This window comes from Crassostrea angulata, chromosome 7 (genome assembly GCF_025612915.1).
Source record: "Crassostrea angulata isolate pt1a10 chromosome 7, ASM2561291v2, whole genome shotgun sequence".
Taxonomy (NCBI): domain Eukaryota; kingdom Metazoa; phylum Mollusca; class Bivalvia; order Ostreida; family Ostreidae; genus Magallana; species Magallana angulata.
Window position 1 is genome coordinate 5,325,529 of NC_069117.1, and position 18,179 is coordinate 5,343,707.

The 18,179-nt window shown below is 32.5% G+C and overlaps 2 protein-coding genes across 4 annotated transcripts; both read right to left on the reverse strand.

Annotated features, from left to right (window-relative positions):
- Positions 1 to 546: 546 nt before the first annotated feature.
- On the reverse strand, positions 547 to 9,789 carry LOC128156694 (NEDD8-conjugating enzyme UBE2F-like). 3 transcript variants are annotated; one of them, XM_052818927.1, is made up of 7 exons: positions 9,748 to 9,789; positions 6,782 to 6,900; positions 5,935 to 6,098; positions 5,544 to 5,646; positions 4,560 to 4,618; positions 2,532 to 2,594; positions 547 to 1,978 (listed from the first exon to the last, which is right to left on the reverse strand). In XM_052818927.1, the coding sequence occupies exons 2-7, from the start codon at positions 6,891 to 6,893 to the stop codon at positions 1,925 to 1,927; spliced, it is 555 nt and encodes a 184-aa protein (XP_052674887.1). In that variant the 5' UTR covers positions 6,894 to 6,900; positions 9,748 to 9,789; the 3' UTR covers positions 547 to 1,924. The 3 variants fall into 3 exon arrangements, with proteins under 3 accessions (XP_052674887.1, XP_052674888.1, XP_052674891.1); XM_052818928.1 differs by lacking the exon at positions 9,748 to 9,789 and adding an exon at positions 9,614 to 9,737; XM_052818931.1 differs by lacking the exon at positions 9,748 to 9,789 and adding an exon at positions 7,225 to 7,416.
- An 847-nt stretch (positions 9,790 to 10,636) lies between these two features.
- LOC128156991 (cell division control protein 6 homolog) lies at positions 10,637 to 16,298 on the reverse strand. Its single transcript, XM_052819336.1, has 14 exons — positions 16,155 to 16,298; positions 15,858 to 16,008; positions 15,537 to 15,674; positions 15,242 to 15,340; positions 15,059 to 15,142; positions 14,650 to 14,745; positions 14,302 to 14,501; positions 14,029 to 14,192; positions 13,773 to 13,879; positions 13,419 to 13,558; positions 12,921 to 13,092; positions 12,615 to 12,817; positions 12,114 to 12,254; positions 10,637 to 11,893 (listed from the first exon to the last, which is right to left on the reverse strand). Exons 1-14 carry the CDS (start codon positions 16,155 to 16,157, stop codon positions 11,804 to 11,806), a joined length of 1,788 nt encoding a protein of 595 aa, XP_052675296.1. The 5' UTR covers positions 16,158 to 16,298; the 3' UTR covers positions 10,637 to 11,803.
- Between the last annotated feature and the right edge of the window lie 1,881 nt (positions 16,299 to 18,179).

Below are 18,179 nucleotides of genomic sequence, written 5' to 3' on the forward strand. Positions count from 1 at the left end.
GCAAAACAGACACCCATTATTTTTTTTAAAAACATAGTATTGCACACCACAAAATGGCTATGATTTTATTAAGTAACCCAATGTTTATATTTTCAACCACTCTACACGTGGTTGAACACGAACGATAACTCTGTTCTGAACAGTATCGTTTACTATAAATAACCGCTATATGGTGAAATATGGCATACATCTTAAAAGATTGTCATTTTTTAACATAAATCAAAGTAGGATATGATATGAAAAACGACCAGTACATACGTATTTTGAGAATATTATCCGAACACTTATACTTCCGCTCAAAATTTTACAGGAACTGAACAAATCTCGGTGAAGTCTCGTGAACTTTCATTCGAGCACCTCTGGATTTATTACATACTTAGCAACGATAAAGAAAACATTCCGAACACATTCGCAGGAGTGTAGTTGGAAAATTAATATAAGAGTTAACATAGTTGACAATGTACACCCCTATACTTTCGTTTTAATTATCACCACACGAGATCATAATCCTTGCTTTCAACATAAAAATAGCTCTTACGTGCAATAAACTTTGATATTGAATTATATTTTTATTTTTTCATTCATCATAACATTAAAAATCACAGCAATTCTGTTTGTATTCAATGTAGCTTTAAACCCAAATGTTTGTGGGATAGGAGCATGGAAGGGTCAGGGAACAAATAGTCTACCAAACAGTGGTCCTGGGAGCATTCCTTGCCTGAATCAGCTACAGAATGGTCCAGCAATGCACAACTCCATTACACCACTGGCCTGGTGTATTAATTAAGTAGATTCCCAGTCCATTGGAGCAGTGACTGGGTCATATATGTTATTGATTTTACTAATCTGTTATCTATACATCATACATACAGCATTATTAAATACTGACATAGGCACATGGCATATATACATATACATGTATTAATGTATAAGTTTATAATTAAAAAAAAAACAACCCTAAAACATTACATCTTGTACAATGTAGTCATAAGAAAAAATAAATTTGTAATCCTTTAGACTTTAGGAAAATAAGACAGTAAAATTCCATGCAATTAATGCTTAAAATATTTTGTAAATATCATACATTTATCAAGGAACAGAGTTGAAATACTACATCCATTATTTGAGCTTCATGTCAATCTCACAGCACACACTTTTTTTACTTCATTCTATGCTGATTATCCATTGTGTAATATATAAGTAGTGTTCAACACCATCAAATTGAAGAATACATTTAGTTATACATATACATGCTAAAATTGGGATTGAATACCAGGTACAAATAATTTATGTTTTCTTTGTTGATTCACATGGTACATGTTTATAGCATTTGGTTGCAATCATTGCAGAAAAGAATGGAAATCTATTCTGACATAGCAAATAATCTTCTAAAGCAGAGATAGCACCATACTCCAACCAGTTCAAACATCCCACAAACATTACTATACTCTGACATGGCGGGGTGACATCACCCACAATTACATCAGGATAATGCCTTATTAGTTCCAAACATTCTTAAATGTAGCAATACAAGCAAAATATTGTGTTCAATTAATAGCTGACCATGCTTGTATATCTATACTTCTTCAACAATTAAATATCCTCACTCTTCTATAACGGGCAATCTTCTCACATCTACACCTTTATCATACCACTGCCAAAACCATTAAGTATTAAACGGAAAGAACAATATAGAAAAAGCAAATGATTCATAAAAAATAACAGGTCACTATTTAAAGCAGAGTTCTAGTGAGAGTTTACATGGCCGAGCAGCAAAGACTTCGTCAGTCCGCAAAATGGGAGATCAGTGTTCAAACTCTGATGCACTGTTTCTCTGCAATACTGTAACCATGGTAACTGCTGAAATCTCTATGATGGATTCACACTGGTGGAACACTTCAGTTGTTATAGACGGTGATGTTCATCACCTGGTTGCATACATTTGTATATAGTCTCTCACTTTGGCTTTGAATGATTCCTAAAAGATAAACATAAGATTTTTAATATCCTTGCACTTCATAGATATAAAAGCAGATAATACAAATTTCATAATTTGTTTTGCCTCAAACTTAAATGTTGCAATGTCATATTGGATAAAACAATTCATGTGATTGCCATCCATATTTCTATAGTCCGCAAGATGGCAACCTTTCAGTTATATCATCTTTTTTGGTTATTTTTTTAAAATTTAAAATACAATATATACAAAAAGTTTGGGTCCTTGACAAAAAAACCCCACTTATTAGGTTTGTCAATGACCGTCTAAAAAAATATGCCTGGTTTTTTAAGTACATAGTAGGCTTGGCTTCGCTTTGACTTCTTTGAACTTTTATAACTCGACAAATATTTCTGCAGACAGTCAGTAACAGACCTAATAAATAATAATATATATATACATATGCTAGTATCAGATAAATATGTTAATGTATATCACATGTTGGAGATCTTTTTCTTACTGCTTTTCCTGCTTATAGAATCTAAGATTTATTTTACATTTCAAGAAATTTCAAATAAATACAAGTCAAACAAACCTTGTTCCTTGAGTAATGGTCTGCAGCCTCCACATTTAATGGGTCATCAAAATTCAATAAATCCTGGAAATAAATGAAAAAATCATTTCAAGATATCATGAAAATAGCTTTAAAAATATGAACTTGAATTATAATGTATTAGTTGCAGAATTGTAACTAAACTAGAAAACTGACCAGTCAGGAAGGGCCCCGCTGTGACAATTAATATAGAGAAGTGAAAAAAACTTTGAATTCCATCCTCTTTATATTAACATTGAATCTTCTTTAAAATTTCAAGATAATTCCTGAATGTCCAAAAACTCTAAATAGTAACCTTGTATCTGCATAAAACAGGGATAACCTCATGTCTTATAAAAAAAACTAAATAAAATGTGTATTTAAACAGGTGTTTTTATAAAATGCAAGCCTTCAGTGAATGCAAATACATTGCATCACCCAGGGTTGACCTCAACTTCAAAACAAACATCAGTTGCAGACAAAGGTGTTCATTAATTTTCATATGACAGATAGAGATAAGCCTCTAAATTTTCTGCAGCAGGCAAGATAATTATTAATTGTTCTGCTCTCTCATCCTTTTCTTCTAAATTTACAATAAGATTTTTTTTCAGAAATGACAGAATGGGGTTATTATCTGATTACCTGTTAAAATTAACAGCATTAAGGCAGAAAAAAATAAAATAATTAAAAAATAAAATAGTGAAAAAGGATATCTTAATATATATCTTGATTTTAGAATTCAATAAAATTATCATAAATCATTGTGTATGGTATTTTAACCAAAATAAAGTATGAATATTATATTTTAAATCTTTATTTCAATGAATGTACACAATACTACACATCATTCAAAATTGACCTTAACTTCAAAACAAAGTTCATTTGCAGATACGGGCAGTGCAGTAATTAATCTCAATGTGACAGATAAAGATAAAGCTTAGGATTTTCTTCCTGTGGAAGGTTAATTAATCCCAAAGGACAAATATTGCACAGCCTTTCAAGCATAGAATGGTAACATTCTCAGCAGTTATCTCTCTTTGCCCATTCATATTTATGCATAGTTAAGGAATCTACCCCACCACCCCAGCTCCAAACCAGAAGACATAGAGAACCAAACATAGCATCAAAATATGTATTTCTGCCTACTGAACTACCATACCAAATTTGAACTTGATTGGGCAACCATAAAAAAAGTTATTAGAAAAAAAAACAGAAAATTTGTGGACGGAAACGTGACAGACAGACAGAGTGATTACTATAGGGCACCCGCAAATCCTTGCGGGGCCCTAACTATAGTAATCACATTCTTTAACTGTGGCCAAATCAAGTTTACTTGTGACACTTGTAAATGGTATAAAAGGCTGAAGAAGAGATTATTTCAGTTAATAGGTTGTGAGCTTCCTACAATGTTACATGAATGGGACTTAATATGGCAACATACATGTAGAACAATTCAGTGAAAATAATAAAATGTACTCTTAAACTGTTTCTATTTAACTTGTTCACCTATTTAAATTTACCATAACACAGATGAGGTGAAAAGGTTGAAATTAAGATTTCACAAACATTGAACCCTTTCCAAGTGCAACTTATAAGCTAAACTCAAAATTTACGTTTTTGTCAAACAACAATTGCTGTTTTACTGCTTCAGGTGAACAATTACCAGGTACAATTATATGTGTTTTACTTAAAATAAAAAATTATATAAGAAAAAGATAAACTTGATGTGAATTTCATTTCATAACATTTTATTTAATTGGTTATCATAGCCACTCTGTTTTGATACAATGAGGGTAAAAAATTTATCACTGAGTAGAATTTATTATTGATGAAAAGATTGAAATATTGTGATAGACAAACTGGCCCATACCGGCCATTACCTGAGGGTAAAAAATTTATCACTGAGTAGAATTTATTATTGATGAAAAGATTGAAATATTGTGATAGACAAACTGGCTCATACCGGCCATTACCTGGTGAAACTGTTTGGTTTGAATGTAGCGTATCAATGATAACAGTAAATCAACTCACTGAAAATAAAGAGTTTAAGCCCCACACAACATCCTTCAGTCGTCTAGTGGGTGCCCAACCTATGAAAAATAGAAAATTTTCTTTTCATTATTAAAATTTCTCTTAAAATGGAACATATATACCGGTAATCATATCAAACTCATCTTAAAGATTTAAATCAATTTCTACTAACGTTTCTTTAAAACACTTATGCCCCCCTCCCTTGGAAACATCTGCGAAGAAAAGGAACAGAAACTACAAATAATTGAAATTTTTCTAAATTCAAGGCACATAACTCTGTCAAAAAATGCTCGATGTACCCAAAATCAAACTTGACCTAGATATTATTATAATGAAGCTGTATATCAAATTTTATTTCAATATGTGCATCCTTGGCGAAGAAAATGAACGGAAACTGCAAATAATTGGAATTTTTCTAAGTACAAGGGGCATAGCTCTGTCAAAAATTGCACGATCGCACCCAAAATCAAACTTGACCTAAATATTATTATGATTAATCTGTACATCAAATTTCATTTCAATTATGTGCATCCTCTTCAAAGAAAATGAGGGGAAACTGCAAATAATTGGATTTTTTCTATGTCCAAGGGGCACAACTCTGTCGAAAATAGCTCGATCGTACCCAAAATCGAACTAGACCTAGATATTATTATGATATACCTGTATACTAAATTTCATTTTAATAAGTGCATCCTTTGCGAAGAAAATGAATGGAAACTGTTGGTGGACCGACCATCAGACAGCAGCAAAACAATATGCCCTCCCTCCTTCGAAGGGGGGCAAAATTACAATATGTATGTTTGTGTTATAACCTTTAAATTGTGATTTTCAATAAATGTATGTACTGGAACATTAATAACTGAGTATAAATAGCTAGTCAATGAGCAAAAATTTTGAAATTAATATTGTACTCCAATATATCCTCTGTTCTCATCGAGGTTACCTTTAATCTTACTTTGTAAAATTGCATTAAACCCGTCTTACCTAAGCTGTCGTATGAGTTCTGGCGTAGCAGACTTAGGCAAACTTCTCCATCTTCATTAATATTAGGGTGCCATATCCTTGTATTACACACAACATTTGGAGGCTACAATGACAAATTTTGTTCAGGAAATCAATAACAGTATTCAACTTTACATTAAGATGCATAATAAGATCTTTTCTTAACATTTCCAATAACTTGTATAAAATATGTCTTACATGTATTTTCTTTCATCTTATTGAATAATTGACCAAGCAATTAAAATATCATTATAAACATTATAAATCAATATCTACCGTATTCAAGCATAGAAATTGTTTGTATTTATCCATGAGGTTATGGAATTTCAAAATTTTTGTACAGAAAAAGGAAAACAACTGCGTGTATACTGACTACTATGTTATATTCCTCTGGTATATCAAGACGAAATTTAAATTTTCCACTCTTCCAAAATCCTTCATCTGGGACAATGGTCAGATCAAACACATGTAATTTATTAGGATCTTCAAAGTTCACAGTGCAGGTTTTAGGTAAGTTTTCTTCCATCTCCTGAACCTCTGTAAAAAAATTAAAAAATGATTCATTAACATTATTACAAAACCATATAAATTGATATATATGAAAAATTGCACTTGTGATAGCTGCAGGTCTGTAGCTCCTGGTCTTAAAAAAATTTGGATCAACGACCAGTTTCTTATGTATTAAAAAGTTGCAATTTACAGCCTACACAAACTTGTGCTAGTTTTGGACTGATAAGTCTTATTTCCAAACAAATTCTGTATAAATATTTGATTTCGAGAAATCCTCAGACATCTTACTAAAGATATCGCACACATCACTTACCTTTGATTTTCTTTTAAACACCATCACAAGCCCATTTAGTGAAGTAGTGTAGTTTGTTTACATGCATAAATGGTTAGCTTCATTTAGAAAACGTCTAAGGCAAGTAAAGCAACGACATCAGTAGCAAATTGTCTGATGAATTTAATGGGACTATTTTTTTTTTTACATAATTTGTGTGGAAATAAGCTTTCTCAGCTCAAAACTAATGCAGGTTTTTGTGTGCCGTATATTGTAACTTTTTAACACTTAAGGAACAGAATCTCCCAGGTCATCCATCTGTGACCATCTGCAGCTTCTTTTGTGCCTGATGTTTTGTTGTGGACAAAAAAGCATACAAAGTTTAAGAATCATAGGTAAATGTTCAGAATGAAATTTAGATTCACACTAAAAAATTTACCTTTGACTAAAAGTTTATCTCGAATGGATATTCTCTTTGTAATGTCTTCAGCAACTTTTTTGTTTTTTGGCGACTCTGGGGGCTGCTTCAGCTTCTTTGAGAGAGTTATCATGGCTCACCTAAAAATTAAACAACATCATTGCAATATGCATAATAATTAAAAGGATCATACAATGGAAGTTTTTTATCTGTTTATGTTCACACTAACATTAAATTAGATTCATGGCAAAACAAATGCTTAAATCTAATTTCATTACATTTCTAATCTGTCTGACAGATTTCACTGAATTTTATTATAATCTAATAACCAGCAAACTGTTTATTATCTGGGGGTCAAGTATGGACGATCATGACTTTAAATGTTATTATTAGCATGATTAGTAAGAAGATTGCTCTGTATTATTGTAATCTGTTATGTGGGAGTTTCTAAGAATACTTCTCACTGTATTTCTTTGTAAACAGTTGTGCCCCTTTTGGGTCCCATGTATGGTCCAGACTAACTGTTTGGACAACTTGAATCTACATAATATGATAAAGGAAAGTTTGCAGAGTTACAAGATACAACCCAGGGGTTAGGGTTTGAACAAACTTGACACTAAACTGTATAAAGTTATCCTAAAAAGATCAGCATTTCTGGGGGAATGGTTTTAAAGAAGATTTTTTTTAGACAATAAACAATTATCAATTTTTACTTTAAAAAATTCACATTTAAAGATGGTGTATCCCCTCATTTGATCAAATTCAACAGTGAGTGCTTTAATCCAGGGTGCTTTGTGACAAGTTTGGTTTAAATTGGCAAAAAGAACACGAAAATATAAAAATACATTGGTCAACAACAATTGCAGTTATTATTTATTAGAGCAAAATGGGTTTGACAATATTTGGAAAAAAATAAACCATTTGATCCTTCTGCTCAGTTGAACTACATGTGACCAAATGGGGCATTATCCTGTTATTTACTTCGCGAAGTAAATAAGTTTGACGTTGTTGACGTTAACGTCAAATGTGTCAGAAGTTTTCACAATGTACATTCTTACTTCAATTATATACATTCAGCACACATTTCCATTCCAGTCATTTTCGGTGTCAACAAGCATATATTCATTTATTACGTAAAAACATCCATAAGATTTTCATTCTTATTGTGATTTTAGTGTAGGCAATTGGTTATGTTACCTTTTCATTTCAATTATTATACTCATGGTATAAAACTCAATCCGCCTACACTTTTCATAAACTAGAGTTATCAGTATTGAAAGAGTTATCCTCTCTTATAAAATTTCCGCTTGGATTAAGAATTTCTATAATCGACTTTTAGGCTAACACGTTATTATTATAGTATCAAAGTATGTTCGTAATCCTTCACTAAAATGAAATAAATGATTTTAAAAGGTGATATTCCCTTAATTTCTCCGTAACCTATAATAATATCCGGTTACGGAAATTGTCGAGCATTAATTATATATATCCCTACTTCTATCGGTAAATATCTCGTTTGCCTTCTCTTGTATTGTAAAACATTGAATTCTTCTCAGGAACAAATGCAATTAAGGACCAATAAAATTTCTACCTTGACTGACAACATTTCATGTGCGCCTCATGGCCTATTGATTGTGCTAGTTATGAGTAAATTTCAAGGTTTTCGTCGGTATTTACTCCTGTTATTCGCTTCGATTTTAAATGAAAAGTTATATTTATGAAACTGTTTTATAATGTGCACTCCCCCCCAAAATTACCAAGCCCCATTTTTAATATATCTCTCCCCCAAAGAAACCCTTTTCCCGGATAATCTTCCTCTTGGGGAGCTATTTAGAATGAAATGTCTCGGTATATATATACTCCTGTTATTTACTTCGCCTCTGTATATATATACTCCTGTTATTAGCTTCGCGAAGCGAATAAGTTCCAAGGGTTTGCGTCGGTATTTACTCCTGTTATTTGCTTCGCTTTTAAATGAAAAGCTATATTTATGAAACTGTTTTATAATGTTCACTTCCCCCCAAAATACCAAGCCCCATTTTTAATATATCTCTCCCCCAAAGAAACCCTTTTCCCGGAGAAATCTTCTTCTTGGGGAGCTATTTAGAATGAAATGTCTCGGTATATATATATACTCCTGTTATTTAATACTTCGCCTCTGTATATATACCGGTATACTCCTGTTATTAGCTTCGCAAAGCGAATAAGTTCCAAGGGTTTGCGTCGGTATTTACTCCTGTTATTCACTTAGCTTTCAAATGAAAAGCTACATTTATGAAACTATCTAAGCCTATGTACTCCTGTTTATGGAATAAATGGCTACAAGTTTAATTGTTATTACGGAATAAATGGATACTAGTTGTACAGGCCGAAAATAACAGGAGTCGAAATGTGTGGAATTAAAGTCATGTTGGGTCGAGTGGATATTAGACAGAGAAAGAGTGAAATAGGAAACAGAGTACACAGGTATGCAGATAGATTTGACGTTAACGTCAACAACGTCAAACTAATTTACTTCGCGAAGTAAATAACAGGATTATGCCCCAAAAGGTCTTTTATGGTTTTTGATTCACTTCATAATCACGTTTTGACTAGTTCAACCCATCTTCCCAAGTCAGGGGTTTCTGATCCGCACCTCAACTGTGGGGAACAGAGTGGGCCGAAAACGCTTGGCTAGGGAAGATGAGTTCAACCACCTCTACCTGTACCATATCAGCCCACTGATATAAATAATGGAGTTCTTTTGGATAATATGAATAATGTTTTCGTTTACTTACTTTCTTTCTTTTTCTACAATCTATCCATAATGTTGTTATCGAGTACAAAAGTTGTATAGTTTAGAGAACTGTTTACATCAAAACTCTTCATCATATGACAAATATGTCGATTCCTTTTCAGGGTCCGATAGTCAGACGACGTCTTCTACCTGATATATCCATTACATAGTCGACAAAAGCGTCTATTAATCTAATAACTAACATACTTACCAGAAACGAAGCGAATTCAATTCTCTGCTAATTTCTATATTTATTGTAGCTCGATCCCGATCAAATTATCAAAACAATGTCCCTACTATATAAAAAGCCAAATTCGAGGAAATAATTAAACAATATTCAATGCCTTAGACAAACTGTTACTGTTTTAATAAAATATTGTTTGGGCTTTGAGAAAATACCACAAAAGTACACGTTTAAAGTTTATCTACAGACTACTTCATTTTAAACAGTCGAGCTTGTAGTTGTATGTGCCAATTTTTTTCCTCATGGGCAGAAATTACTCAAGAAACTAACTTCTGATGAACAAAAATTACATTTGCCTACTAAAATGGGAGGATACATGCAAATTGTTTTTAAGTTTGGTCCTACGTATTGTTTAGAATACACATATTTGACTTGATACAAAATTAGGACTCTTTTAACCAGGTGTTCATTTATAAACATTTATCAGTACTTTCATACAACCATGGACCCTCAGCCTCTCAATTAAAGATAATGCAATTTACAATAAAAACTGATAAATTAAAAAACCAGAGTTGATGAGCATTTGTGCACGCAATATTATCCTGAAACTTTAGGTTTCTTCCTCCATAGGTCAACTGCTTTTTTTTTTTTACTGACAAGAGCCTTACAATGTGAGAACTATAAGGCGCACACTCCATGCAGCCAGGGTGGGAAGTAGAAGGCAATTGTACTGAATATAATACCTGTATGTACCCGTCCTAGTATAAAAATTTTTAAATAAATCAATCCACTTCACATGCATCAATCCGTTTACAAAACCAGTACTACTTTCATAATGCCATTACTGTTGCACTTAGGCATAACCTCTCTTAGTGAAATAATGAAGTCTGAAATGACCTATACAAAACAAAAGATATTCAAATCAACATTTTATTCAATCATCATATATCTTAATCAGTGACAAAACAGATGGCATGTTAATAACATTTTATGCAGAAACCTGCCTTAGTTATGGTGATAGCTTTTATAGAAACCCGAGTGTACTAGGAAGTCAAAGACCAATTGTAGTAGTTTGTTTAAAATGATATACGGTATACTGAAGACAAATGTCGTGTATAATTATAATAAGGGCAACATACAAACTCAATTCAAATAAAAGACAATACATGTTTCCAAATAATATTCTTCAAATGAAAAGCAAAATAACATAAAAAATGTTTGGAATCTACATTCCACAAATTGCAATCAAATTGCGAGAATGCTACAGCTGTATGGTAGGTTTTGATTTGATTATGTTTAGCCATACAAATAAGTCAACCCACATATCCATATTAGAAAAATAACCTTTTTAACAAACCTATGTTTGTCAAAAAAAAATAATTCCAGTAACTTTTGAATTTTTCAAGAATTGCTCAAGCAGAGTATTAATGCATGGAACTTCTAGTCTACATTTTTATTGTGGATCAACCAAGAAATTTAAATTGGCTTTTTGGGTTCCTTCTACTGCGACAAAATTTGTATCTGTATAAAACTTTGTAAATATGTGTTCTAAAATATTTTTCAAAAATATATCGTAAAATTGGACCATACAGCTTTTAATAATGTCAAAACATACCAGTCATTGTTTATTCAAGAAAAAATATATCCACTTTTTTTTTACACAAAAATAAATACATTTACACATTCAATACTTTAATAACATACCTTTCCAATCTTAGCTTTCTCAACACACAAAAAATAAATACATGCAATTCTCTATGGTCCAGAACATGCTTCCATTTATTCAAAAATATTTGGTAAAATAACAAAAATTGTGACTTGGTTTGCTTGCATAAAACTGACCAGACAACTCTTTCTGCAGTGTCATGTATAAAATTCTATGTACCATTCCAAATCTACTTCATCTTGATACAATAAAATCACACACATAAAATTTGCTCTTCGTTTAAATTATAAAAATGAGTTTTAAAACGTGACTTATGTAAAGGATAAAAAAATAAATCACTTCTGACACATATCTATTTACACAATAGATTTCTGATTTCATGAAAAATTGCCTGCACATGAAGTTCTGGAAAGATGCCTATGGCAGTCCATCTTGTAGAATTGTAGACATTAAAACTTTGTCCTGTAGTGTGTGCTCCAATTCCTTCTCATCCAGCTTAAGTGTCACCTGAAGTTAAAAACAACTGAATTAAAATCTTATCAAATACCAAGAATAAAGAAACTGGTTTGATTTTGTCAGTAATGGCATAACAATTTAGAACAAATGGACAGTTACTAAAAGGGACTGGGATATATTTAATAATGTAGATTTTTTTTAGAAACACTCTCTCACAAAAGACTTCAACATACGTCAATTAGGACAAGACAGGTAAATGAACATTTTTTACCTTGGCCATTCTGCCTTCCTTGATTTTTTTGGTGGCCGTGATGCCCCGAGTCTCTAGCAGGCTGATAATTCCCTGGTACTCAGAGTAATCCACGGCAGCCATCTGCCTCTTTCTACACACCTTGGTATATGTATCATGTAGCTGTAAATAGGTGAATAATATACATACAATGACATTTAGTAAAAGGTCCCATAAATGATGAACAAATAACAGATATGGATGGTTTTATCTGTATATCAATTATATTTTTTCTCATCATCCCGAATAGGTCAGTATTTTCAGGGATATATAAACAAGTTCTACATATCATGGGAGGTCTAAAAGTGCCAGGCATTACTACCATATCATCGTTGCTTGAAATTCTTTGAAAAATGTTCTCTGATCTAAAGCTATATCATGCAGTTCAACTCATGGGAACTTAAAACTTAAATTTTAACTTGATGATTTAGGGAGCACTTAAATAATTTGAACAGAAACAAATACTTAAAAAAACACACTAACCTTGCCCATGGTGACTTCCTTTAACTTTCCTTGTTTTACCATCAGGAGCAGTGTGCACACAATCAGTTTCTGTTGTAATGGAATGCTTTCCTGACTGTTGGCGGCTGAACTTGACCCATAAACTTCTGATATAACCTTAGAAATTTGCATTACTCCTATTTTCTTCAAGGGAGGATCATTTTTGTTTGGACTGTTTGGGCAACCTAAAGATGAATTGTCAAAATTGTAATTATAATTGTGCCTGAAAAGATTTTCAAATAAATAGATCACTGTTGAATATTGATTTTTGGATCTGTCATATCTCACCTGCGCTGGAAATCTTGAGCACCTGCTGTGCTTTCACTTCATGCTCTACCATCTCTACAGCTCTTCTACAAACATCCAATGCTTTTCTCATGTCTCCAGCAACTGCAGATATCTTCCTGGCACAAAACTGAACAGCACTGGGCTCCATTACCAACACTCCATCCTTTTCCAGCTGATTTAAAAAAGGAAAACTGCTTTAAACTTATCACATTGATACAGTACAAATAAAGTGAAGTTTATTCATGTTTATTTAAACACACTTGAATCCCTTCACCCAATAATGCTTTGTGCCAGTTTGGTTGAAATTGGCCTAGTGGTTCTGGAGAGGAAGTCAAAAAGTGAAAAGTTTACAGACGGATGGACAGACAGATGGATGGATGGATGATAGACAAAAAGTGATTGGAAAAGCTCACTTGAGCTTTCAGTTACTGTGAGCAAAAAACTTCTATGACAAAACCTGCCCTTCTATTATGTTAAAGCAAAGTGTTTGATATTTACCATTTTTAATCTGTCGTGCAATATAGCTGCAATCTGATCTCTGCTGTATGGTGCAAAGTTCAACAGCTGGGGCTTACAGTTTGGCCTGGCTTGTAATCGGGGTAGAATCCTGTCTGTCAGGTCAAGGGCATTGGCAATGCCTATGGAATATGCAAATCTAATATACAATCACAATTTGGGAATTCTTCTTTTCCAGCTTAAATTAAAAGTTTTGTCTTTGATCTTATTTACTGCCTCTTTTATGATAATTTTTAAACAGTAAATATAACGTGTTTCATTAAAACAATTAACGAAGGTTATCTTGTGTACCTAATATATATAATGTACATATTTCAGACTGTAACGCTTACTTACCAATCAAAACAAGACGGGATTTTAACAAAGATGGCCACTCAAATATTGTGTACAAAATTTCTTGATTTTTGCTTTCTAACTGATCAATCTCATCTAATACCATGATGCTGTAATAGAAAAATAATTTTTTCTGATCAGTAAATGCATTCAAAACCTCCACATATTTACAAAATTTCAATACTTTTCAAAACTGTGGCCATTTTAATTCTATAAATTGATATTATTCTTCAAATGAAAAGTGCTGTATTTTAATTACATGCTTGGTCCACTGGCAGTCAGACATTTTTCTACAGCCCTGAGTCGGTCCTTTGCTGATGGTGGAGACTTTCCTGTTAAGTCTGTGTACAGCTTGCCATATACTGTTGCTGAGTCTTTAAGTGTCATGCAGTTTAAGTACAAACTCTTACAGCTGTGTGATGCCTAAAACAGAAATCATAAATATTAAATCAAAGAAATTTTACTGTTGCTCTTTAGTCTTTAGAAAAGTAAAACTTAAAATTCACACATTGTTTAAACTTTTCTGACTCACTTTTACATTGTCCAAAATGTGGGATAGTGATGCAGTTTTGCCTGTTCCAGGGGCACCAGATATATACAGACTTCCTGAGGTCTTTTGCGACACACGATCTCTGACAAACTGACTGATCTCTTCCACCTCTTTTTCCCGTCCAATCAAACGATCTGGTTTAGCTGTGTGAAAGGTCTGTTTGGCTCTATGATAGGCTTGCCCTTAAATGAACACATAAATGTGCATTGTTTCTAAGGTTAAACTGATTTTAAATTATTAAATTTTTCAAGATTGATATGTAAGTATAAAAGATTTGTTAATCTAGTGCACTGTAATGTATTCATGTTACTGGTATAGATTATGTCTTACCACTTGGTCGTTGAAGTTTGAGTACAGGAGAAACTGGTTTTTCATTGTCTGCCAAGATTTGTTTTCTAGCTGGTGAAGACTGGACTTTACCAATCCCTTAATTAAATACAGAATTATTTGTTACAGTCTTACATTACCTTTTTGTTTTTCTTGGATAAAACTATGAAAAAAAGAAATCCCTTCCAAACTTATGAAACATTTCTTAACTATTTTGAGGTGGGATACAGCTATTTACCACTTATAACTCATCTGTTAGGTTTAAAAAAATATTTATCAAATGATGATTACATGTGGTAGAAATTTGACCTATTAAACATTACTTAATAACATGATAATTTGTTGAAAATTACACTTATTAATTTCTAACATTACACATCATAATAACCAGACACCTGCTTTTGAAACCAACCTGTTAGTTTTTTTACAGGTGTGTTTTCCTTGTCTGCCTTTTTACTCGCCTTTTCCTTCAATGGAGATTTCACATTCTCCTTCTCTGCAATTTGGAAAGAGAATTTTAAAAAGTTTTCTGAATGGTTACTTCTATCTTACATTTGCAAGTATTTTAGTATGTGTCTGAAATCCAGTTAATTACCTATTGGTGCTGTTTTAATGGGTTTTACTCTGATTGGAGAGGAAACAACCTGATCTGCAACCTTGGGCTTAGCCTTAGATGAAGGAATATTTTCACAATCTAAAAAAAAACCTTTTTATTTCATCTTTAAGTGCTGACAGATTGACCTCTTATTCTATAGATGATTTTAATATTTTTAGCTCATTCATACGTATTATAATAATGATTATTATTGTTTTTAATGTATAAGCCCCCCCCCCTCCTTGATTGTTGATACAACATGCATGTATATAACAAATTCACAAAATCAAATTACCTGTTAGCTGCATAGAGTACAGTTTTGTTCGTAAACCAGAGCGTGTAGGTGTTTCTCCACATCTCCTTGGGGAATCTAAGTTTTCCTTTGATTTCTTGGTTGGAGAACATTTTAGTGCTAACCCTTTATCATTTTCATCTGAAACACAACAAACGATTAATCAGTTCATACAAATTTCTTTTCATTTATCTTCATAAGATTAGATAATGTTTAAAGATTTGTTAAACATAGGCCCCAATTTGCTGAATACAACGTTTTTCTCACACTTAAAAAAAGCCCCCTAAAAAAATGATACAGAAAATGTTGCATTGAAACAATTACCATCACTGCATCTTTTTCTTGGCGATTCATCGTTATATCGGTTCTGAGCTCTTTGTTTGGCCCTTGTGGATCGAGTTGACTTTTTGACTTGAAATTCTAACTTTCTTTGTACTCGGGTTTCCATCTCAATCAGACGAGGGATTGAACCGCTCTGAAAGTGAAATGTAAACAAAAGTTGCAACACTTATTTTTTTGTTAGGATCAGTGAATCTTTTTAAACAGTTACATTATTCTGAAAGATGAGCGTTAATATTTTATGTTATAGAGCAGAGTGAAGAAATCGTGACTATTAATTACCATATATATACAAGTTTTCCGTCCGTGTAGTGGACCCAAGCTGACAAGGGGTGAAGTTGGCGCGAACACATTCGACGTCACGAAATATTAACCAATCAGAACGAGGAATTAAGAGTAAAACTATTGCCAGAAACGGATGAGATCCAGAATTCCGGTATGTTCACAGCACTAATGTTTATATCACCAAGATAATAATTTGTTTGTAACATCTTCATTCAAAGAAGACAAAAATTGCCTTCAAGAGTATCCTGCTAAAGAAAACTGCTAAAAAATTGAATATCAATTCTTTCAATATATGTCGAAATTAAATAAAAAAAAAAACAATTAATTACAAGAACGTTATCAAAGCAAAACTTTAAACTACCTTTTAAAAACTATGAGAGAGAGAGAGAGAGAGAGAGAGAGAGAAAACAACAAAAGCTATATGTATTTTAACACAAAAAACCTTTTTAAATATCCATCTCTAAAATTTTCAAAATTGTAACGTAGAGTTTGTGTCTACCATAAACACTTAGGATTAACTTTTTCCAAAAATCTCAGATGGACAGCATATATTGATAACATAATAGCAAAGGCACACAAAAAATTAAGTCTAATGAAAAAACTAAAATGTAAATTAAATCGTAAATCTTTATCCCTTATGTACACACTAGTGCACATCCTGTATTAGGCCACATTTGGAATATGCTTCAGAAGTTTGGGGAGGGTGTTCTCTTGCAGACACAGAAAAGCTTGAACAAATACAATTAACTAACAGCTGCTAGAATTGTTACTGGTTTATCAATTTTTGCTTCCAGAGACTCGCTCTACTTAGAAACAGGTTGAAATTCTTTAAGTACAAGACGTAAAATAGCTAGACTAAAAAAATGTTCAAGGTAGATAAAAATATTATACCTTCTTACATTAAGGAATGTTTTCCAGACAAGTGGTGTAATTTGTCTAATTATACGATGAGAAATTCTCAAAACTATTCCTTACCAAAATGTCGATTGCAAGTGTACACATCTTCTTTAATTCCAACAGTCATTGGGGAATAACTCCCTACCTCTGCATACCAGGGTGGTTAATTCACTATCAACCTTCATCAATTTAATCACTTCAGATAAAGATATTTTTAATATAAATAAATCTCCGCCATCATACTTCTCTTTTGGAGATAGAACATACAATATAATCCATACTAAATTACGTCATAATTGCATACTAAATTGTGACTTATTTCGTTATAATATCATTGATAGCCTTTATGTACATGTGGAAAAGTTGAAGACACTTATCATTATTTTTTCTCTTGTACTAAGTATGCACGCGCCAGAGACGAGCTTTTTAATAATGTTTTTAAGATTCGAAATTTGAATATAGTCAACACACGTGTTGCTCTGGGCGATGATAGTCTTAATGAAACTTAAATTTGTTCTCTATGGTTTCATAAAAAAATCTGAACGTTTTTCGTAATGTACTACACTTTATATATTTATATCTATTTTATAGTGCCATTTATTAGCAACTTTAGTAATGCATGTGATATATATTGCATCTGTTTTAAATATGTGACCTTTTACTATGCTTTATATTATGTTTGTCAATAATTTTGTAGGGAGAGAGGGCTTAATAAGTTATGGAACTTATGCCCAATCCCATTGTGTAAATATGCATTAAAATATGTTCAAACCAGAGAGAGAGAGAGAGAGAGAGAGAGAGAGAGAGAGAGAGGAGAGAGAGAGAGAGAGAGAGAGAGAGAGAGAGAGAGAGAGAGAGAGAGAGAGAGAGAGAGAGAGAGAGAGAGAGAGAGAGAGAGAGAGAGGGGAGAGAGAGAGAGAGAGAGAGAGAGAGAGAGGAGAGAGAGAGAGGAGAGAGAATAATTTACCATCCAGCACTACTTGTTTCAATTTATTTTGAGTCTTAATTTAACACAATTCCGTTAATTTCAAATCTATATATTCAGTATGTGCACTGATCGAATTTATAAAGTCTTTTATTAAATCATTGCCAAAAAATCATCAAAAATTTAACAGTAAGTATAGT

Bases quoted from the DNA above. Each gene is read 5' to 3' on its own strand.
- LOC128156694 (XM_052818927.1), bottom strand. From the start codon at position 6,893: ATGATAACTCTCTCAAAGAAGCTGAAGCAGCCCCCAGAGTCGCCAAAA. The intron at 5,647-5,934 runs GTCAGTATACAC...TTGTCATTGTAG, and splicing joins CAGAGGAATATAACATAGTA to CCTCCAAATGTTGTGTGTAA. The intron at 1,979-2,531 runs GTTTGTTTGACT...TTTATCTTTTAG, and splicing joins ACCATTACTCAAGGAACAAG to GAATCATTCAAAGCCAAAGT.
- LOC128156991 (XM_052819336.1), bottom strand. The intron at 15,675-15,857 runs GTAATTGTTTCA...GTTGTGTTTCAG, and splicing joins AAGAAAAAGATGCAGTGATG to ATGAAAATGATAAAGGGTTA. The intron at 14,746-15,058 runs GTTGGTTTCAAA...TATTTAATTAAG, and splicing joins ACCTGTAAAAAAACTAACAG to GGATTGGTAAAGTCCAGTCT.